General features: G+C 44.8%; 2 protein-coding genes across 3 annotated transcripts in view; both read right to left on the bottom strand.

Moving 5' to 3' along the window:
- gch1 (GTP cyclohydrolase 1) overlaps positions 1-1,924 on the bottom strand; it is a 16,700-nt gene extending 14,776 nt beyond the window's left edge. Inside the window, exon 1 of one of the 2 annotated variants that reach the window (XM_086179751.1) lies at positions 1,084-1,924. In XM_086179751.1, coding sequence (XP_086035877.1) covers positions 1,084-1,426 — 343 coding nt within the window. In that variant the 5' untranslated portion in view covers positions 1,427-1,924. The remainder of the gene's footprint in view (positions 1-1,083) is intronic. The other variant, XM_086179742.1, reaches the window with a different exon arrangement.
- A 2,221-nt stretch (positions 1,925-4,145) lies between these two features.
- On the bottom strand, positions 4,146-22,769 carry wdhd1 (WD repeat and HMG-box DNA binding protein 1). The gene is made up of 26 exons (XM_086193964.1): positions 22,633-22,769; positions 22,287-22,380; positions 20,876-20,987; positions 20,606-20,757; positions 18,296-18,407; positions 16,990-17,040; positions 16,815-16,910; positions 16,558-16,650; positions 15,263-15,369; positions 14,941-15,082; positions 13,939-14,149; positions 13,634-13,818; positions 13,328-13,512; positions 11,729-11,970; positions 11,432-11,569; positions 11,143-11,299; positions 10,260-10,374; positions 9,594-9,725; positions 9,245-9,462; positions 8,867-9,000; positions 8,720-8,776; positions 8,248-8,279; positions 7,991-8,155; positions 7,730-7,872; positions 6,965-7,100; positions 4,146-4,478 (listed from the first exon to the last, which is right to left on the bottom strand). The coding sequence occupies exons 2-26, from the start codon at positions 22,361-22,363 to the stop codon at positions 4,299-4,301; spliced, it is 3,372 nt and encodes a 1,123-aa protein (XP_086050090.1). The 5' UTR covers positions 22,364-22,380; positions 22,633-22,769; the 3' UTR covers positions 4,146-4,298.
- Between the last annotated feature and the right edge of the window lie 1,114 nt (positions 22,770-23,883).

Raw genomic sequence — 23,883 nt, 5'->3', positions numbered from 1 at the left:
CTAACTGCATGTGTTTTTTGTGTTCTTTGATTTATCATAAATTGTAGGGGAGGCTCCTGCAACAGCCAATCAGCAGAGAGAGCCAGCTGACTGCCATGCACACATGTACACGATCATTATCTGTTGCATTGTCCATCCTCTGCTGTTCAGAAGCAGTAAGAGGAACTTAAGGTGGGAGCCACCTGGTCTGAGGAGGCTGAAGAGGCTCAGGAGCAAACAGAACATCTCCCTGGCTCCACTCACGTGCTTCTGACACTTCTGACTGCATTCTTTCCATTTGCATTAAAGCTCCATAACACACACAAAAACAACCCCCACTAGCCAAACTACCTCCAGATGGAAGGCAGAGAGGAGGGGCGGATCCACAGTTTCAGCCACTCCAGAGCGTGGAGAAGCCGGCCCATGTGGACCGGAGTATCAACGGGGAGCACGTGACACAGCAGCACCAACGAGGACGTCTCCCCTGTCAGAACCAGCACCCATCAGTCTAAACTGACAGATTTGCAGCTCTGAAGAGTTGAAGGGCCCCACAGATTTAACACTCAGGGCTTGCCACTGTACACTACACAAAGGTCAGCCACGTCTAACTCATAATATATGAGGGAAACCCAAAAAAATATAGATATAAAATATCAGGACGTCCTCCATCAGGAGTGTCCATCGAGGATCCAACACCACAGTCACAAGAAAAGTTTCTGAGAGTCAACTGAGTCTGTTCCTCCTGACCGAGACCTGCACGTTGGAGGGTCAGAGGCCACTGAGACCAGAACCTCCATCCAAATCTCAATAAACATTTAAGGTGATGTAGTTCTGACCTGTGTGTGTGTGAGAGGAGGTTTCAGTGGGCTCTCTGCTCTGACCCCTTGTGTCTATTCTGATAGTAACATTGTGTCAAAAGAATTAGCAGGTATGTAACACAGTTCACTACTGAATCAACTTGTATTGGGATGATTTAGCACTGGGGCTAAAAGTCCTCTCTCCATACTGAACCCATGGATGTTCCTCGGTCAGACTTCCCACCTGTTGACCGCAGCAGGACAAATCCCAAACGCCTCTGAGCGGCTTTGTGGATTTAAAACTCACCGATAATTTTCTCCTGGTAGCCCTTCGTAAAGAACTGCATGGCGGTGGCGGCCCTCCAGGGGGTCTTGAGGAGCCCCTGGCGCTGTGGGTCCTCCCCGAGCCCTCGCAGGATGGTGGTGTACGCCGCGGCCAGGGATGGCAGGCTCATCTCGTTGTCCTCCACGCTCCTGGTGCGCTCCTCTCTCCAACTCTCGGCGCCCGGAGCCTGGGGCGCAGCGCTTCGCCCGGAGCTGCTGGCTGGCCACTTCACCATCCTGTCAAAGTGCCCGTTCATCACGGAGCCGCTGTCCCCGGGGTCTTTCTTGTCGTTGGAGCTGAACTGGGTCTGGTTCGAGTGCTCCATCACTTCTTCCCTGCTGAGCACTTGTTGGGTTCTGTGTCTGAAGGGTCACCGGTGTTCAGACAGTAGAAGCAGCTCTCGCAGCCTCAGCATCCTCAGGCTTTATAAAGGCTGATTATCCCCGGAGAGCTCCTATTGGCTGGGCCGTCCTCGGGGGGCGGGCCCACAATCCCTTTGACTCACACATGGCCCCACAAGATGAAGAGGAAACTCTCATCATCATCATCATCATCATCATCATCATCATCTTCTTCTTCTTCTTCTAAAGCTCCTGCAGGAGCAGAGAGGCTGACCTGCAGGGGAGGTGACGTGTTTCTCTACCAAAGAAAAGCTTAAATGTTACGTCAACTCATCTGGATGAACCTTTAGAGCGCGTGGTGTTCAACCTGCTTCATCTTTCAGACCCTCCACCTGTTGATTAGTTCCTTAACTCAGTGCCTCCAAAGGTGTTGGATGTACTCTCAACTGGTCTCTACTCTGTCACAAACTCTACACTGCACATGTTGGAAATGATTTTACGTGTGTGTAAACTGCTCCTCAAGGCTGCACGTCATCACCCTCCTTTACGCTCCAATGGAGCTGAATGACGGAGCAAACGTGTTCAGAAGATCAAAGATACAAACAAACATAAAACAATAATAATAACTCATAATAATCCAAGAGTGAAAAAGGTGTTGTTTATGATAAGAAAGGACATATTTGGTGATAAACAATTAATCCTCTTAATCATGCGTGTCTGATGTCATTAATCTCTGACATTTTAATGTGTGACATCAGATTATAATTTGCCCTTTTGGTCACAAGCCTTCATTACGGAGGAAATTTTGAAAAAAAGTATCAAAAAAATAAACAATTGATGCAATCAATTCTTGTCTATTTATTTCTTACGAGGCTAAAATGAAGACTTTATCAGACTGCCTGCTTCGTCATGACTTGTTGGCGAACACACTCCTGCCTTCACCAGAACTCCTCATGTGAACAAAACCACAAAGATAATACACAGAGGAGGAGAGCATCCGAGCCGCCACCCAGCCACACTGAAACAGCCTCAGTCATTCTGGTAAACATGAACAAGATCCAAAACCCGCTTGGGTCGCTGTGGCTGCCCTCGGCACCCGCAGGGGTGATGGGTTTCTGGAGTGATCCCGCGTCTCCTCATAACCTGTAGATGAGCCAATGCCCTGTTGACCACGACCCGGTTCCTCTTCCTCTGTCTGTCAGCTGCTGATCTGCTGCTGAACTGCTCCGTGACTGTGGGAGCGCAGCAGTGCGTGGTCCTGCAAACGAGCGACATCACGTACCTGAAGACAAGAAGATCACCAAGTTGTTAAGCAAACAAAAGTTGATTTTTTTGGGGGGGGGGGGGGGGGTTCAGTGAGATCCCTTATTTATGTCACTCAATGGCTTTTGCAGCGTGGATGAAATCAGAAATATAACGTTAAGATTATGCAGTTCATCAACGACGTCAACTTTCAGTGTTAAGCTTGAGGCGTCATTTAGCGACGTGCTGCTGTGACCGAGCTCAAGGCCTTTACACGGAACCACCAACAGCGCCACCTAGGGGGAAGTGGAGCCAAGGAGGGGAGGCTTGAGTCAAATACTGGAGGGCACACAGGTCAGGTTATAAGAGGCGAGGCAGAGGCGCGGGTTCACGCTCAGCTCAAGAATAAACTTTAGTCACTGAAGGGAAATTTGTAGATCAGGGGTGTCCAAACTGGTCCAGTAAGGGCCGGTGTGGCTGCAGGTTTTTATTCCACCCCAGCAAAAGCAACACCTGATTCTACTTAAATCAACTAAGCTGTGTCCACACAGCTCATTTGTTGGATCAGGTGTTGCTTTTGCTGGGTTGGAATGAAGACCTGCAGCCACACCGGCCCTTACTGGACCAGTTTGGACACCCCTGCTGTAGAGGAAGGACAGGGGAGCCGCTGCAGTTCTTCAACCAGCTGGCTAACAATAGCAGTCAGTCTTGCAGTTTGAATCCATTGGCTGGGAGATCAGGAGAGAAGATTCAGGTCACGCTGGAGCAGGTTACCTGGGCCCCCTGTAGTTGAGCTCATGTCAGGGTCACCAGGGTGGGGCGGAGCAAACCTACCATGATGATGAAATTTATACAATGGAGGAACTTATTCAAACCCAGAACGAAATATGAGGCCAACTTCCTGCTTACCTGCCAGGAGGAACTACTGGTATAAACTCAAGTTTCCTGGTGTTTCATTCCATAGAATTCTCTTGTAAAAATAAATCAGCCGTCACTGCTGCAGGCGGTTCACAGATACCAGCAGCAGCATCCACAGGCCTGACTTCCTGTCTGTAAGACTAAACGGAGGGTTAAAAATTCTTTGCTGGTACATTTCATGAAGAGGGCCAAAGTGCTTGAACGCTAACATGACTCATTTGTCAGAACCTGTTGCTGGGGTATTGAAGACACCTCCACAACAGCTGCATGTCTAACGCCACTGTGGCTTGTAGAACACGACACCTGTGCTCGTCTTCCCATCTCAGGTTCACAAATCTGCAGTGAAAAGCTTCCAGCTGAGCATAGGGGAGGAAAAATTATTTGGTTACATGAGCGCTTTTGTGACTTTTGTCTTCTTGAGGCCAAATCGATGAATACACCTCACGCAAAAAGAAGGGGGGGGGGGTGTTCTTGTGTAGCAGGTGCTTCCGTTAAATACGAGTAAAAAAAGAAATGTTAAAAAAAGGTTCAACAACTGACATAATATGTTTATTCTGCGTTTGTAGTTTCTGTTGGATTTGCAGTACAGCTTGGGATCAAACAGTGACTATAAAAACACGACAGAATGATGGCCATGATGCATGAACCCCTGGATGAACAGGTTTCAGTGAGTCTCAGCATCTACACTCAGCAGGTTCAGCTCTTGTTAAAAGCGAACTCTGAGAGCTTGGAGGACGGATCCAGAGCTTTCTTCTTCTTGGCACTGTTCTCATCTGCTCCTCCATTTTCAGCATCCACACCTCCAGCTTCTGCTCGCTTCCTCTTCTTCAGGTCTGCTGCGTCTCCGGTCTGGCCTTTAGCTCTCTCTGTCCAAGACTGACAACACAACAAGAGCATGTTCGTTACGGGACAACGCAGAGAAAATGGTCATCTGTTTCTAGGCAGGCTCCAAACCCTAACATGATGGTGACTGAGAACACACACACAGACACACACACACACACACACACACACACACACACACACAAATTGCACCCTGTCATGTATGATCACTATTGACAGGCTGCATTTCTTTGGCCCGCCAGCTCTTCTCTGTTTGCTTTTTTCTCTTCCTCCTCTCTGAGACAAAAGGAAGTGCTTTCCTGGATGTAATGGAGCCAGGATGAATCATCGGGTCTGGTGATTGGACTGGCAGTGGCAAACGCGCGGACACACACACACACGCGCACGCGCACACAAAGCACTAACATTAACCCCCGTATGCATATTCAAACATACACCACCATTACAGAGCTGGTAGATGGAAGAAGCAGTGACGTGGCCATATTCAATTGTCCGTTATTATATTTGGAGGGAATAACACAAACAGGAGCCACACACACTCTCCTGGGTCAGGCAGTAAGAGGGTTTCAGGCTGGATCAGTGTGAGCAGTCAGTGACTCTCCTTTAGTGTGGGAGTGTGGCCACAGGCAGGGCAGGAAAGAGGAGCAACATAATCAGTCAGGTTGACGCTGGAACTACGGAACAGAAGGAACCTTCCAGTGACGATCAGTTAATCTGCAGACTACAAGTACATTTATTTTGTTGATGCGATCATTTCAGAAGAAATTGTGAGCCGTGGTTTTACATTTAGACCTACATTTTCTTTTGTCACCTTGTGATACAGCTGGGTACCAAAGTGTACCTAATTACATCAGTACTACGTAGTATAGGTACACAATAAATCTGGGACAAACTGCAGTTGCTGAGAGCACATCTGGACATGAAAATAAAGTGTGAGATAGAAAAAGAGAGCGACTTCATTCCTGCGTAAGCAACCAAAGCAGTTGAGGTCACGCTGAGCCCAGGTCTCAGGTGAGGTTACACTTTTCAAAACCTGACGCAGACACAAAGCTCTCTGCCACATTTGTTAAGTGAAATGCAAACTTCAGCATCGAACCAGAGCAACACCTTGGCCAAACAGCTGAGGAGTGCACTGTGTTAACCATGTACATTCTTATGATCATCCGGGAGGAAGTAAAGTAGCTAAAATCAAGTCCTGTTGGTACTGTAACTGTATTCCGGGTGCCAGTACTGATACTTCAACTGTGAGCCCAACCCTACTTGGAGACGAACGTATTTATGGAGCGGCGTCATCATTCATGTGGAGCCGTTTGAGAGTGGATTCACTCTGCTGGTGCTGACAGCTTCCCGTCACAAAAACAGCAAAAGCCACTATCAGAGCAGATGCAGCGTTTTTTTTGTTGGAGGCTATTTGTCATTTTATTTTGCCAATTAAATGACCTAGATTCACCTGCATTCAACTCTGGAAATCATTATTGCAGTCATTGGAGGTGTCCTAGCAGTAGGGCGACCGGCTGCTTTATTTCAGTCATTCTGGCAGCTGGTTGCATCCGGTTAAAACTGAAATGACCAAAAATAGTTGGTTTTTTTTAAATGTCCTTTTCCCAATAAACTCTTTGGTGATTGAATTAACTCCCTGAAACACATGAAAAGTGGATGATCACATTTATTCCCCTGACAGGCCGACGTCTCCCACAGTATTATCATAAGATCAATGCTTTGTGCCCTCACTCCAAAACACACGCAAGAGGGTTCCCAGGCAACAGGCCCCCCCCACACGCTTCACATCCTCCACTCTGTGGAGTGTCATCCAGCTGCCTGCTGAGAACCGTGATGTATGCAGGGTCACAACCAGGTTGCTACAACAACGCCACAGATTGACGTCTGTCACCGGCCCCTTGGATGAAAGGACAAGGAGCATCATTACTGACATTATGAACCCGTCCACTACATTTGCGCGTCAGGATGCAAGCTTGGGGGGGGGGGGAGATCACACACACACACACACACATTTCTTTGGGAGAGACAAAAGCTGATTTTGAAAAAAGTTGGTGGCACGGTTTAACTTGATGTCAAACAGTTGCTCGTTACTGTGTTCAGTATTTCCAGCACCATTCAGTTCTGTGCACCTGGTGCATTAATGTCCAATATTCTGTTGGTCTCTGGACTCCAGCCTCACGCTGCAGTGACGCCAGATTATCTTTTTTTTTTTCCTCACAAAGTGGATACATATATAAAAAACTGTTAAATGTGTTGGATATCTCCCCTGCTGAGAAGCCTGGGTTCTAGTGGAGATAAATGGGGAGGACGGTTCCTTCAGCTGTGGGTGAGTTATTCATACATCCCTCCACGATTGGTCTCTCCTGCTTTTTCTCTCTAACAAAGCGACGCGTCTTCCCGTGATCACACGTGTTATCAAATTTAGTCTCACAGCCTCCATAAACGGTGGTCATTTGAAGCTCCGCAGAAACAAGCCCCACCCTCACCCCTGGAAATCAGGCCCCCTTGGTGATTCGTACCAGTCGCTCCTCTGCTGACAGCGTCCTGAAGCGTCCCATCGCCTCCTTGATGACGTCGGTCTCCTCCAGGTCAGGTTGGTCTGCTACTATGTTCTTCCTGTTTTCCTCCAACCACAGCTGGAAACCCGTCTTTGGTCTGAATCAGAAAGATTTCTTTTCACTCAAAATGTGTTTCGTTCCTGGTAATTCTCTTGCACGTTGAAGCGCCCCTCAGCCGTGTAGCGTTTCTAACTGAGAAGGACTCTACTGGCTGTCTATCGGGAAGGAAGCAGAGTTTGTTTGCACTCACTGTTCTTCAGACAGGACCGGAGACCTCATAATCACAGTCAATAGTCTGATTTCAAATTTAAAATTGAATTTCAAGAAAATCAACAACCTGACATTCAGAAAAACATTCGGCTGTGAGGACAAAGCAGCTGATCAGCAGTGAGCCTGCAGGAGATAGATTGTGATGTGTAGAGTCTAAGGGTGACAGTATCAGACAACTGTATCAAAGGTGTGGGGACTGAGGCCAGTGTAGATATTTGAACATATTCAAACGTATCTGTCTCTTTAGAAAGAATGTTAAATCATCATTTAAGGCCAGCTTGGACGACCCTTATCATAGTAGTAGATATACGTTGATTGTGGTGCAATATGCTACTCGCAGAAGCATCAAGAACTTGGAAACAGGCCTCTAGTTTTAAACGGTTCTGGAAAAGAAACATTCCATTTTATTGTTGTGGTGCTCTGGTCATCAAAGCACTAAACAGTTGCATCTCTTACCTCTTATTCTCTGCGTTCTCTGCCGGCTCTGCTGGCGGCGGCACATCTGGCTGGCTCTGCTGGACTACTGTGGGCTCGGTGTTCTCCCGTGGCTTCTTATTGGTTGTCTTCGTGCCTGTCATCTGCAGGAGGGTGGACTGAGTCTGGCAGGGAAACGGGGACGGATAAATGGACAGAAAAATATCTGTCTGGCAAAGTGTTCAATCCTTTCTGGTTTCATCAAGTTATCCATTAAATGTTGTTAAAAGCCTGTACTGGTACCTTTGTCTTGGCTCTGGGGGCAAGAGGTTTGAGGACGGGGCCTTTGGCTGCTTTCCCCGCAGGTCCACTGACAAGTGTTGACTTCCTGTTGGACGTCATGTTGTCCAGGATGTTTGTGGCTCGAGGCTGACCAGATGCAGACGAGGGTTTCCCCGAGCCACTGACCTGCACGCATCCATCTCAACTTACTCTTCTGACCCCTCAAATGTTCACATAAATAATCAAAATAATGCTACTGGCATTTCTAGAGAACTCACCTTGAAAGGGTTTGCACGTCCCAATTTACTTGCTGGAAAAAAACAAACATTTGGAACATAATATGATTCATATTTATGAAATAAATAACAGTAATAACAAAATCAATAATCCATTCTTATCATTATCAACTTGAACTGTCACCCACAACTCTGTTAAAAAAAACAAAAAACAGCTGGATTCGGTGGGTCCATCCATGTCTGAGTGACGCTCCTTGGCACCTGGATTGACTCCTTCCTCCAAACATTTCAAGCATTTCGCTGCCAAGTTTGATATAAATGATCTCTGAGCAAAGCTGGAAAACATTACTCTTTCGGATTTTTGATGTTATGCATGCTATAAATAACTTTGTCCAGAAAGCTCTGTGCCCTGGGTGACCTCTCCCCTTCCCTTGCCTCATTTCCAAGTTATATATGGACTTAAACTTGGTATTTAAAACTCAAGAGGCACCTGAGTGAGGAGCGCTTCACTCACCAGGTGTCACAGACGGCTTCACAGGTGAACCCGTTTCTTTCGCAAATGGATTCAGGCCTGAAATGTCAGACAAACACGGGACGTATTAGCATGACATGATGATGAGAGCGTCTGTGTGATGCCAGCTAAGAGAGAAGCAGAGCTGACGTTTCTGAACTTCTGCTGCCTCCTCTGCCTCCAGCTCGTGTCCCTCCTCCTGTTCCCCCAGCTCTTCTTCGTGCACCTTCTCTTGACACCGTACGTTGCCATAAGATTTCCCCGTCACCTCGCTGGGACCATACCTGTCCGAACAACAAACAAACAGAGCGTACTCATGTTACTGGACTTCAAAAGGCACAAAAGGTTGCTTGTTTATAATGCAAAGTGACTGCATGTCACACACATCAAGTCAGTTTTCGTTTCTTGCTGTGGATTACGCAACAAAAAGGGACAACTGCCTCTTTACCACTTCTACCAACACCAGGAAAGGCTTGATTCCAGTTTGCAGATTAGAGTCATTTAGGGAGAGATGAGTTGTGACGTTACCCTGATGGAGACTTCCTGATACTGGAGTATTCTGGCTCGTCCTCCTGCTCTTCCTCCTGGATTTGGTTGGATTTCTCCAGGGCGATCTCACTGAGCCGCTGAGCGAGAGCCATGCGTCTGGATCTGGAGGCGTACCGAATGGCCAGAGTCACCACGTTTTGAGTCATCAGCTCCGCCAGCTCAACACAGCGAAACTCCCTCTCCAGTTTACATGACAGCTAAAAGAAAACAAAGCGCATCTTTTATTTATTCATCAATGGAGTCGATACACATAGGAAGCAACCGCCGTGGTGAAAACCATGGTACGCTAATCAGTGATGGTGATGTCAACTAGATCTGTCCTACTCACTGCAAACATCTTCATGAGCAGCTCCTGCTGCTCTTTCTGTGACCGACTCTGGCCGTCCTCGTCAATCTCATAACCGCTGGAGGAGAGGAAGCTGTAGTGGTTGTGGAAGAGGACCGAACGCCAGAACTGCTCCTGGAGGACGACCAGTGGAATGACAATCAGTACTTCAAATTTCTATTTCTATTTCATAATGTAACTGTATATCCTCCAAGAAAAGGCACAGACAATGGAGCTTTGTCAGTTTTAAATGTGGTTCATTGATACTGAAAACAGAGAAATTACTTGTGTTATTACAATTACTATTACGTTCTGGGCAAGTGTGTGTGCTCAGGGGGACAGGTCTCATGATACATCCAGCAGGACTGAGTCTAGAGCAGGTTTGAGACCTATCAGATGGGACCAAATCAGTTTCAAAGTCACACATTTCCCTTTTCCAAAAGGCAAGAATGGGACTTTGGACTTCAACTGGTTTTAAAAAGCAGAACTGGACTGGTAATAAATGTACTTTCAGGAAAAAAAATTTTTACTCCCCAACAAGCTTAAACAGTGAGAGAACTGTGCCAAACCTTTGAATTCAAACTTCTTTCAACATAACACAGCTACAACATTTAAATCTTCTTATGAGCGGAACCAGGATGGTGTTTAATATCCATCAGGTGTGTTTACCTCCATCTGTCCCTTCTCAGTGGAGGTCTGACACAGTGGCAGCTTGAAGGGCAGGATGGCCACAGCAGGTCTGGGCAGGGTGGGGGGGTACTTGGAGCCTTTACACGGAATACACCTGACACAGGATGTATGAGACACACGTTTTAGTCCATATAGTGAAGGCACCAAAGTACAGGTGAGATGATGTGATGACTAATGTGATGTCTTCATGTGACAAATCCGGACAGGTGTTTCTTGCATGTACTTTTGCACAGGATTAACATGAAACCTCTATTTTGTGAGATATTGTTGGTAATTTGTGGAACTATTTCTTTACAAATTATGGACATGTAAATTTGCACAGACGACCTCCACAAATGTCACAAAATACTCCACGCCCCACCTGACAGCTTCATAAATGTGTACAGTTCCAGAAAGGGATTCTAGTCTCTGCTCCTCAGTCAGGGGTGGCAGGGAAACTAGGACAGTGCAGATGAAGGGGTGTGTTCTCGTTGTGGCTGTGCTGATGTCAGTCATTCAGTCACTGACCAAAGCATGTGATCATAGGTTCGTGTTGTAATATAAACTGACTGGTAAACTGAGGGTTGAGTGTTAGTTCATGGCAAATAAGTTAGCATTTCCTTGTTTCTTCTCCAACTTCGTGGTAATATGCTGCCCCCAAATGCTCCGGAGTGTGACGTCTGTAGTGCTAGCTTGGTGAAATCTGCTACAAATTGCTCCTGTAAGGAGACACTAAACTCAAATTTAATTTCTTCTGTGTGTTCAGTTTCTGCAAACAAAGTCTGTGGATTTGAAGCCTTTCAAAACTGGAAACATTTTTTTTAAGACACAACTATGAAACTTGAATCAGAGTGTCAACACAGACATGTGGCGGTGACTTCACCTGAGCTGCTGGGGGTTCTCATGTACTCCAACTACCCAGTAGTGGTCAGATTTGCTTTTGCAGGTCTCTCTGGTGTTGCACACTGGTGTCCACGTGTTTCCCAGGGAGCGGTTCAATATCCGCACCACTCCCTCTGAATCCACGTAGCACGGGGTACCTGGAAAACCACCACCAGGCATCATAAAAAACACTGAAGTGTGTGTGAAGTTGATGTTAAAAGCCACCTCTGTTGTTATGGTTTCCTTCTGTTTTACTTAATATAAACAAGGTGTGAGGCTGATAAACTTACCCTCTGCAGAGAATCCGAGCCAGCACAGGTAGGATTTGTTGGAGAGAGGGAGTGGTGTGCCGTTGATGATTTGCCTCCTCTTTCGACCAATCTCCAGCAGCTGGACTCCCAGAGCCTGCTCCCCGTCAAAACCCGTCCCTGATGATGGTAAACAAGACACATCCACGCACATGAGGGCTTGACAACGACTAGAGATGGTAAAGGAAACTGCCTCGCTGAGGTCTGAGACAATTCTTTGAGAATCTGAGGGAATAAATTTGTCTAATCTTGATGACTATGTGTACACATGTGATTTACCTCTGTGGAAGACGATGAGCAGCTGCTCTCCGTGCCCCACCATGCAGACCACGGGTCCAGACAGGCTGAAGACCTCCCTCTGGACTCCTCCAATAGAGAAGAGCCGCAGCATGAGGCCACTGGTGGCGACCGCCGCCCAGCCTTGACCTAGACACAGCGCCCTCACGTCTTCACCCTTGGGCAGGTCCACAATCCACTCCTTGTTTGTGTCCCATGATGAGAAGTGGAGGCACTGCAGCTTACTGGGACAAAGGAGACAGGAGAGTGCTGAAAGATCTCCATAGTGATTTACAATGCTGTGCCACTTTGCAAGCTTTGAAGATTTTCTGGTGTTACAGAAGTATTTGACAATACTTCAATAATAGCAATATACTGTATTTTGTCATTTGTGCTTATGAATACATGGTCTGTATTGGTCCAGGTGTTGTTTGAGTAGTATAATGGCTAATTGTGTCAGAGCAGCTTTGAGTCCATGAAGGTCAACAACACGTGTTGTGAGCTGGGCTGAACGATTTGGAACAAATATCTAATTTCAATTCATTTGATTGAAACTTCAAATTACAATGTGATTTGCAATACTAGAGGGCAAACATTCTCATCATTATTGAAAAACAGGAAGACTATCATGTTGTCATTACTGAGGGGGCATCTAGAACACAATTTAACATCAAATTCTATTTTCACACACTTGCTGCCTTTAGCACATCTTGTATCTCCGGCAAGCAGGACAATTGCAGAAGGCCATGATGTGATTTTGATGAAATTTCAATGAATTATTCAGCATCGGTAAAAAGCAGCATAGGAAAAACACCAGCTGCATGTTTGCAAACGGACCATAACAATGAACTGCAAACTGAAGAAGGCGTCTTGCACCACATAGCCAGGAACTCCACAGGATGCTAAATTTTGGCCAAAGACCACATCTGCTTGCCTGACACTCAGACTGAATTGTGGTGGTGCAATGGGTCACCCACCCCCACACGACGGTAGGCACACATGTGATCTGCGGATTAGTTGCTCTATTAACCCAGAAAAAATAGTTCACGGGACTAACAAGGAGCAGAACGAGAACCCTGTCAAAAATGGAGCCGCATATCACGTTGCTAGGAAGAGTAAAAAAGGAGGACGGAATAATCATGGCAGGTTGTGGATATGACTCATCCACGCATCCAAAGGAACTCTTATCTCCTGTGTATCAATGCTGCTGCACGGACATGTTACTCCACAGGTAGCTGTTTAAATGATAACGAGTGCAAGGTGCGCTGGCCCCTCAGCAGGGAAATGATCTTCTATAATCCACCCAATAACACATTTCACTGATTTCATTATATATGCCTGCTTCACGTGGAACAAAATGGACATTACATTCCAAGATAAGGAGATGAAGGGGTGTATTTCTCTGTTCTTTCATCTGAGGTCCAGTCCATGATTCAAAAACAATATACAATCAAACCATGACCTTTGTGACCCCCTGCACCCCTACTGAACTGTATTTCATTTCACAACCAACTTTGGCAAATGAATGGCCTTCAGAAGATTTTTTAAAAAATTCAGATTCATAGCCCTCAGATATTCAGCCAAAAACAGGAGGCGGCGTACCTGGCGAGCTCGTCTGTGCTGGGGCAGGCCAGAAGAACAGCTTCTGGGGAAAGATCAGCTATGGTGTGGCCCAGTGAGTTGGTGAGGTGCATGGCGTGGTGCACAGCGCTGTCGTGAAACTCCACGTCGATGGCATTGTCCTGCTCATCATTGTAGCCTCGCACTATTCCCACAGAGTTCCACATCTGAGACACATTTTACTGCGATTAGACAAATGATCTCCATTTCATCCAGATTCAAAATCTATAGCCAAATAAGAAACAGAAGAAGAGATGGTCAATCAACAGGATGTAACCACGCCACTACCATGAAGCGGTGAGTGAGATGTGCAGGGGTGGAGCCTGGCTGAAAGGCCCTCTGAGGGGGCGTCGGCAGAGGTCCATCATAGACGGGACGTAGAGGCACCGGCAGAGCAGCCGAGGGCACTATGGCGCTGCCTGTGTCATCGTCATCCCCAAATTTGTCCTGACCAAGCTTTAGCGAGCCCGTGTCTGAGGAGTCATTAGTGTTGTGCATATTGTCCACAAGACGATGATTATTTTTGGAAATCTGATTAAAAACTCTGATCATGTAAAAGCAAAGAATTGCAAACTGAATGTCTTTGAACTCACCAAGAGAGTTCTCATCATCCAGGATGGCGCCTCTGTTCCGCACCCGCCCAGTCGCAGGCATGAGGAAATCATCATCATCATCATCATCATCATTCCCAGCCACAGGTTTCTTAGCCGGGGAGTTGGTGTCACTCAGTCCTTCATCCATGAGTCTGTCGTCGTCATCATCAAACAGGTCATCATAGTCTTGGGTTGCTTTTTTGCCTGGTACCTGTTTGAAGTCCAAAGAAAGAATTTCCTTTAAAATGACAAATGGATGGTTATTCAAAGCCAAGAAGTAGGAGAATAGAAGTTGATGAAGCGCAAATGCGTCAAACACTGTAATCTAATTGTTCACCAGAGATGCTGTTACTTTAAACCCTTAAGATTTTCATGTGATTAGAAGCATGAGGTCGTCACAGAGCTGAATGATTGTGGGTAAAAGAAAGAACTGGAACAAGGAGGGTACACATTTGTCACTGCCAGATCCATCTACCACAGATGAGTCACACGTCTATGAGCGTGACCAGCCAAGCTCCAGGCATGACTGCTCCTTAACGTAACAAGTGTTACGAGCTCTTCTTCGCTTCTTCTTCTTTCTTTTTTTAATTCAGTGTAAACAAGCAAAGGTGGTCCAATGAGCCTTGAGCCTCCCTAGAATCAAAGCAGCATGGCTGGGAGCTCCAGGCTACAGTGAGCAGGGAGGTTGAAACATGGCAGCAGTGGTGTTTTTGTTTTTTTTAACACCACCTTGGCAGGTCCAGGCTTCAAGACTCTTGGATGACTTCAGATGAGCAGCGTCGAGGGAAATTTATGGTTTTATTCTAACTTAAAAGTTGGTCACCATTCACTTCAATTGTTTGGGAGATTACTTCACCGCTTCCTTTGACACTCCTGCAGTGTTGGACTAAAACAATTTCACCCAATCTTCCATCTGCATGACGATGAGTAGGTGGCCTCTTCATTTTCATTCCCGGGTGAATCCCTTTAAGAAACATTTGAGTAGTGGTACTTGTCAGCAACCTTGTTGTCGTTGGTGTCAGATGTGGAGTTGCTGAAACCATCCAGCAGGCCCAGGCAGCCCTCCGTATCTGTGTAGGCGATCTGGCTGCCTGACGGGTGCCAGGCTAAACTGCAGACTGTGAAGCCCTTCTCATGCTTGTGCCTGCACGGACATAAACAAAAGTAGAACTCATCGCCCCCCAAAAAACCCAAACCAAAACAAAAATGTATAGTACACGCTGGACTAAGAAAATTTTAATCAAACTTTGTGTTCAGCACTTCTCACTTCAAAAATCAGCATTATATATTAATATGTGCTTAGTTCTTCTCATTTATTGCATACCTCTCCACACACAGCTTGCTGCTCGAGTCCCATACAGTCATTAAACCCCCCACGCTGGCAGCGGCGAGGAACTGCCCACATGGAGACCACGCCACCACATTGATGGGCTATAGACAACAAGGAGGACATAAAGCTTTAAGAGGCAATAACTTTAGATGAGCTTCAGCATGTGAGCGTGAGTGGAGGAGCTGCACAAGCCCCGCCCTCAGTAAGAGGCACAGCAGCAGAGACTCGGCGTTATTGCTGGTTTGATATGACCGTCTCCTTCAGTGACTCCAAGTGTTACAAACTGTTGTAAAGAAGTCTCTCAGATGTTGTTCAGTTAAACAAACACACACCAAGCCAGCGAAAGATTTCAGGCAGATGTTGAGAACACCGACAGTGCAAACCTCCACCCTGCATGATCAAGCGCTCGCTACAGACTTGCGCTGGGGGAACTGGCTACTTCTAGCTGGCTCTCTGCTAACAAACGTGGATCCATCATTTATTTTATGGTGGTGAAACAGTACATTTCACCGAGGTTGTGTGACGCTGCAAACAATTTACCGTTAATCAGCCGCTTCTTTCAAACTGTAGGACTACAGGTAAAAGTATGTTGGGCTGCAGTGCATCACATGATGGACGGGGGGTGGGGGTGGGGGGTGGGGGCATAAACATCAGAGGAAGCATTTGGAATGGAGACACTCAGTACACCCTGAGTGCAGGAGGGGTCATCAAAAGCTTGAATGTTTGTGGAGAAGAGAAAAGCTTTGGATTTCAGGATTAGGTCTGAATCAGTTGCTACACTCGCAACTGAACATACACACGATGAAGGGTGATTTTAGTGAAAGAATAATCTTATTCAATGACGTTGGAGGCAAATGAGGTCAAGGGGAGCGTATCGTTCATCCATTTCAAATCTAATAGGATGAAAGAACAATGAATTCAAGGCAGGATTTTTTGAGTGAGACCCACTCGATAGACCGACAGTCAGGGTTGACACATTTTTGTAAAAACTGAAAAATTTCCCTGAATTTTCCAGGCCTTTGGACAGAATTTTCCTAACCGTACAATGTCAGAACCATCTTTTTTACAAATAATGAACACAAAGCAATCATGTCAAAATTGAGTCCCCCCCAAGTCATTGTAACTGGACCATACATACTCTACGATCTATTTGTGAAGAAAACTTCCATGACTTTTCCCAAAAATGTATTTCAAAAAAACTTTTGCAGGTCTGAAAATGTTCATATTCCATAACTGTATGAACCCTGGACCATTGGCGCTCAGAGAAAGAGAGCCAGTGAGTTACTGACCTGTGTCAGCAGATCATCGGACAGAGAGCTCACGTGATCCCAGGACCCTCTTTCGTACAGATGCACCTTGGTCTCCACTGGAACCGCTAAAAACTGAGCACACACACACACACACACACACACACACACACACACACACACACACACTTATTTAATCTAGGATCAGTACTCTGTTCCGCCTCACACGTTGATTAACTGATAATCGTGTTTTGATTAAACTGGGTCGGCCGATAAACTTGAAGGGTTTCGATGCTGACCTTTGCCGTCCCGGGCTGCCAGGCCAGGCGACACAGAGACTTTGCATTGCTGACGTCATTGGACTTCTGCAGCAGAGGCCAGCTGATCACCTGAGTCTGAATGGACACAGAACAGACCCGTATCAGATGGAGAGTACACCATAACCACATGAAAAACAGATTTACTCTGACGTACCTGCTCCTCAATGTTCCACACCACCACAGAGCCGTCACAGCTGGCAGAGGCCTGACAAAGACGGCACACACAACTCATTTATTTTGGGTGTTTCAAGAGCTATAAAACCCACTCTGGTCAGGCCAGAGGTTCCCCAGCCAAACATCAAACATTTAAAATTGATAATTCATCATTTGTCAGTCAGAAACAGTAAAAGTAGTGATGTTTAAGACCATATTTTATGCTAGGACCTGTGGTCCCAGCGTGGCACAGATCACATCTGGATTATGAAGGAGTACACTGAGAAAATGTTACCTGGAATTGGATAATGTTCCTTTTGGTCGGATTGGGTATTGATTAACAGTTGCATATCATTGAAAAAGACAACACACATTTGAAAGACCAATAAATTCAAACAGATGGGCACAACTCTCCACATTAAAAAAAAAAAAAAAAAAGCCACTTAAAACATTGAGGACTTTGTTGTTTAATTAATTGGTTTTTTTTGGGGGGGGGGGGTTGTCTCTTAAGTGTGGTTCTTTACGGAACTTGTTCCTCCTGTCTTATGTCTCCCTCCTTTGTAAGTGAAAATGACGTAAAAACCATCTAAGTAACAGGTGCTGCTGGAGGCTTGTGTTCACAACAGTGAGTCAGATCATTGCTGTTAGTTACCACATAGCAACAGTCGAGAGAACAGGAAACCATGGAACACGCAGGTCCACCTGGACATACTGGACTTCTGACGTTGTGGCTTTAATGAGAGCACGCTGAGGTGTAATAAAACTATTAACTTCTTTGTGCACGACTCGCTCGAGCAGCGAGATGGAATTCAGATGAGCTACACGAGTCAGAGAAGCCTTGATTCAACTCTTTCAGGTGCTGGAGGGGTTTGTTTATTCTTCCTAGCAAATATTCTAAGTTGTGGTTTTTATGCTTCTGTGACAACCATGTTTTCACCTTGCCCACCTGTCCGTCTCATATTCATGAACACAATCTCTCAGGGACACTTGGAGGGGATTTCATCAAATTTTGTACAAATATCTAGAACTTGAGGATGAACTGGAAAGACTTTGGTGGTTCAAGGTCACTGTGATACCTCACAGAGACATAGAACCCTGATGTGACATTACTGGTTTATCAACACAATCTGTTGTATGTGCAAATGTAAAACTGAGCGTTACTAAAATTCACTTTGCTGCAGCAGGTTGTTTCTGAACAATCCGGTTTTACCATCATTTTGGGGTTAAATATATTGTTTCTACAGCATGATTCCCCCGAACATTAGCACTGCTGCATCTTTGCCATCATTAAAAGCAACTTTACTCACCAGGAATTCATCTTTCGGGTCAAAGGTCACACTGAGGACAGGTGCTTCATGGCCTCGTAGCGTTTTCTGCTGGCTGCTGTCCGACACTTCAACCACTTTAACCATGAAGTCACTGAAAAGGAGAGAACTCTGGAATAAATGTGGCCTCCACCTCATGCGCAGGATACATGTGTTCATACGTGATCGAATGACAGCCACGTCTGCTGGGACCCAAGACGTGTGCAAATTGTCGAATCAATCAAGAAAAGGAACATCATCATCATGATTTCCTCCAGCAGAACGCAAAGGCCGGTCCTCAATAACAACCTCAGACGTCTGGATTTGGACGATCAATATTCCAACACAAGTCACCAGCGAGAAAATACCAGCGTCAATAAAGTGCCATGCTCTGGGCCTTCATTGCTCTGATAGACCTGTTTAGGCCAGATCAATTGTAGCGGCAGACAGACGTTTGGCTCCAATCAAAACTAATCCAAAGCACTGGGGTGTCTGTGAGTGTGAATATTCAGGTACATCACTCTGGACTGGTAGAACAATATCACAGCATAACCAGATCATAGTTTGGCTTCAGAACAGTAAATACAAGAGTGAACCCAGCAGACATGTTACGCACGACAGCTTCACCAGCCGCCACAGGAGAAGCCGGAGCGGCATGGGCATGCACGGGTTGACAAAGTGGAAGAGACATTTGCTCATGTTTCAGCTCGAGCTCCTGTGATCACGTCACTGGTGGGAAACCAGTCAGGAGGAAGCATGTGGCTGGATGTTCTCACAGAGGGATGAAACGACCCCGACCCCCCCAAAAAAACAAGATGCTTCATACTGGTTAACCAATTCACTGCAGTGTTACGGTCCAGGTGGTGTTTCAAATGATCAGTGAGCAGGGCAGCACGCAGATTTAGCTGACAGGGACGGAAACAGAGGAGCTGAAACACGAACAGTGTTCTGCACTGAGACATAGTTGGACTGTTTTAGGAAATACAAGGTTTTCTTTTAAGTCAGGAGTTGGATGAGAAACCCAACACCCCAAACACAGACCCCGTCAGCAGGCGATTAGATTTAGAGAGCAGTTTTGATGGACCCAATAATCAAAGAAAATGTCACAGAAAAATATTCATTAATAACATGTAAAAAGGTTTATAATTCTATAATGTGAGGGCTCACTGCTTTTCTTTGTTTTAGATGAAAACTAGGTTCTCACATTCACACTCAACTAAACTCTTGATATGAGCAGGAGGCCTAGGACCCCCCCAAACTTGATCTATATCGATGAATTTAATGTCATTATATAAATAGTAGTAGTGATAGTTTTAATGTTATTATTGTTGTTTGGGTAGGTATTGAGAACTAATATATACATATATATATATACATATATATATACATATATATACATATATATATACATACATATATATACATATATATATACATACATATATATACACATACATATATATACACATATATACACATATATACACATATATACATATATACATACATATATATACATATACACATATATATACATACATATATATACATACATATATATATATACACACACACACATATATACACACATATACATATACACATATATACACACATACACATATATACACACATATACATATACACACACACATATATATATATATATATATATATATATATATATATAAATAAAAACCATAAACACACACATATATACATAGATAGATCGATCAATCGATAGATAGAGAGAGAGAGCGGGATTGTATTAAAAAGCGACGATTCTTTTCCTGAACGGTTGTGATTAATAGGAGTATTTTAAGTGATTCAAGCAGTTGTGATCTAGGACTTCAGACCCTGCAGTATATCATTAATATTTAAAGCTATACACAGAACAAAGCGCATTTTTGCATTGAGGTTTTTCCTCATTTATTTTTCCAAGTAAATTGTTTTTTTTCTGTGTCAGGTTTATTCTTTGTGCATCACTGATTATACATAAGCTGTTGTCATGACTTCCCCAAGCAGAAAATAATAAAAACTGTGGTGATAAAAAACTTATTCAACAATAGACTCTCATTTACATGGCAGTAATTTCATGATAATGTTAATATCTTCACTATAATTATTATAACACTATAATTATTAGGACCATTTATGGGACATGTAAAACATTTTCTTTTGTTATTTGTGGCCATCCTTGTGTATTTTGGGCTGTTGCATCAGGCTCATCGTGATCTTATTTGGTACTGCAAAAATTAAAAAGAAAAAAACATCTTTGTAGCTCCAGCTCAACCCTGCAGTGAGTGTCAGTACCTGGAGCCAGCGGCCACTTTAGAGCCGCTTCTGTTAAAGGAGACGTGTGTAGCGTTGGTGGTGAAGCGGGTCAGGATGCCGTCCGGCTCCCCATCAGGAAATGTGTGAATCTGCACCGTGTTGTTGGAGCTTGCAGTGACCAGCTTCCCGTTCTGTATATGCAACATGACATCATCACACTGGTTCATTAACATGCTTCAAAATAACCTAAATGGGTTAGTGTGTGTGTGTGTGTGTGTGAGTGAGTGTATGTGTGTGTGTGAGACCAACCTTGAGCGCCAGTGAGTACGCCTTCTCCCCCACCGTGATGAACTGTGGGTCGTCATCATCCAGACTCTCCCAAATGCGAACATCTCCATCATTTCCACAAGTTACAATAAACCTGAGGAAAAATTACACAGGAGTTAGGACGCTGTGCTCAGCAGAAGGCAGCGTGGCTCAGGAGGTGGAGTGGCTTCTTCAATCAGAAGGTGATTCAGTTCAACCACAGAAACCGAGTCCGTGTCCTCGAGACCCTGAACCTGATGAGCTGGTGCAGGAGTGTGAAAGGGTGGGAAGCCCTTTGGAGAAATCCACCAATAGCAATGTTGCCCACTTACCAACATAGGACCTTCGACTATGGGACGAAAATATATATTTTAAATCATCCTATGTTTTTGTCTCCAGCTTTAACGTGCACCTGCTCTGCCACCAGCTGAGCATCATGACACAGCACAACACCGCTTTCCTTCAGTTGCTTTGCACAATGAAGTGCAAGTGGATGTTTACATGAATGAAGTTTCATGCAACCCAAACTCTTGCTTCGTAACCTTTTGATTTCGAGACATTCATTTTCACATTCTTTTATTACATATTGTTGGCAAATGATTGTGGTAAGGGAGGGTTAATCACCTCATAGGTGTGCATTAAACGCTTCTAAGCCACAACGTCTGTCTTCTCTTCAGGTCACGAGGTGGATCGTGGATAGGAGACATAACCGTCTGCACCAAGTAGTGTTGGGGGACCAGAGGGGGGAATCGTAAAACCCCTTGGCCGAATCTCACATTGCCATTTTTCTTATCATCCCAAACGATACTTCAATACAAGCAAGTGTTACTTTTTTATAGTTTCATGTTTGAGGTTGAACTTTGCATCCAGCAAATTCTGTGACGAGCGAGATGTTGGTAATTTAACTGAAGTAAAGCCATCCAGGACTCAGTTCACCTCTAATAGCCTCCAAGTAATAAAGGGTGCATGACACATCCTATCTGAACACATCAGTATTAGGCATAGCGTACTAATCCATCTTAAACTAAACTGCTCAGTACAAAAGCAAAAGTTCAATATGCATGTGATCTTAAATGTTTTTGGGTTCCGCAAGAAACAAAAGTTACCTCAGCTCGTGAGCATCAGTCAAACAATCGCATGCACGCGCACACAGAGAACGCTCATTAGCTCCACTCTAGCAGGGTTGATGAACACTTACTACTGCCCAGTCGTTGGAACGAACACCCATCAGTTCAGCTAGGTGACATTCAGTGCAACCAGTCCTGAACCTCACTGGGGAAATCAATGCATCCGCCCTTTCTACACTGTTGGTGGATTAACTTGCAGATATCGAGACTCTCACAGCACGGTCATTTCAGTGTTAAAGAGTGGAGGTGAGTTCCAGCAGACAGGTGATGGTCATATGTCGACTTACTTCCCCTTGTCATCGAAGCAGACCTCGGTGTGTCCCTCCGAGTGACCGTAGCGCATCGGCTTCCTTTCACACGGCATTCTGACAGTCAATGACACTGAAAAACAAAACAGCACAGTCACTTCGTGAGGTTAGCAGCAACATTACACGCGTCTTTTCATTGCCTCCACAGTATTTGCTTCTTTGCTAGAGAAGTTAGCTAGCTGAGGAGCTCGGCGAACAATAAAGCTAATACTGAAGGTATATCAAACTCGACAGTTACACCTAAGCATCGTTACACTTGAACTAAACCAGGAGCATCGTTAACTAACGGGTCTGTGTCTGCTTAAGGAGTGTTTAGACAACTTACAACTTCCCCGCGAGACTCCACGGACTGGCCTCTCTTCCTCGCCTGAATCTCCCGCGCTGCGTTGAAAACAAGGACCTCGACGTCACAACTCCCGCCAGCTACGTCATGACGCAAAATCGGAAAAGCCTATTACGCTGCGCTGATGCCAGGTGAGTCAGAGTGACGGACCTTTTATGTGTCAGAGCTATTTCTGCAAAATGTATCAGATAATTGAAATACATTTTGGTGGAACATGGCTATATTTAACTTTTTAGTGTTTAACTATGACTCGGTTAGTAGATTTTACAACCTGACAACTGAAATTTCCCAAGTTAATTTGTCCTCTAAGCCTCTTAAAAAGAGTTTATCACAGTGGTTGTGATCATTTAGGCAATGAAGCCCATGATGGTGTTTATACTTTTTACCAACTAATTGGCAGCTGTTGATACTTCATATAGATGTATCATACTGATATTTCATAATTAAATGGCTTCTTGCAATAAGATGATTAAAAAAATGTATTCATCTGGTCAGTTGGGAAGGCTATTTAAAAAGTACAGAAAAACTGCATTCATCACATGCTGAACAGTGAAATGTATAACAGGCTTTTATCTTAGTTACATTTGTTTTTAAATATTGCCCTTGCTCCAGTACGTTTGTCTTGAGACAAAATGTTACATGCACATTTTACCATACATCATCAGCACATCTTTTCTTGTAGAGATTGTGCATTATATCACAAACATTTAGCCTTTAGCTACTGAAAGCAGCTAATTGTGATTTGATTTTTTTCCCCCATTTTTGGTGCATACATTTTTTTTTAACACAGACAAACGCAATGGGACTAATTACAGACCAGTGAAAAGAGAGTGAAAGATCAAACAGGATCTATCATTCACTACCTTAATTTCGTTTAAAGTTGCTCTTTATATGCAGTTTGTGTTTTGACTCCTCCTGAGTCTAGAGAAGATGACTCTTCACTTGCCAGTTGGAACCCCGTCTCAGGAGAGAATGTGATTTGTGCTACAGGAAGTAGTTTGCAGACAGCTGGGTGTCTAAATTGTACATCAGTGAAATCTGATCGCATACAAGGACTAGTGTGAATCAGAGTGTGAATGTGTGTGTGTGTGTGTGTGTGTGTGTGTATGTGTATGCGTGTGTGTGTGTGTGTGTGTGTGTGTGTGTGTGTGTGTGTGCGTGCGTGTGTGCGCGCACAAGCTTGAATACCTGGAGCATGATGTGTTTGGTTTTTTGTTGTTGTGGAAAACACAG

This window comes from Aulostomus chinensis, chromosome 2 (genome assembly GCF_037954235.1).
Source record: "Aulostomus chinensis isolate RoL2024-O1b breed Wild chromosome 2, RoL_Achi_v1.0, whole genome shotgun sequence".
NCBI lineage: Eukaryota > Metazoa > Chordata > Actinopteri > Syngnathiformes > Aulostomidae > Aulostomus > Aulostomus chinensis.
Note: the sequence above shows the minus strand (reverse complement) of the source record. Positions and strands in the feature narration are given on the sequence as shown.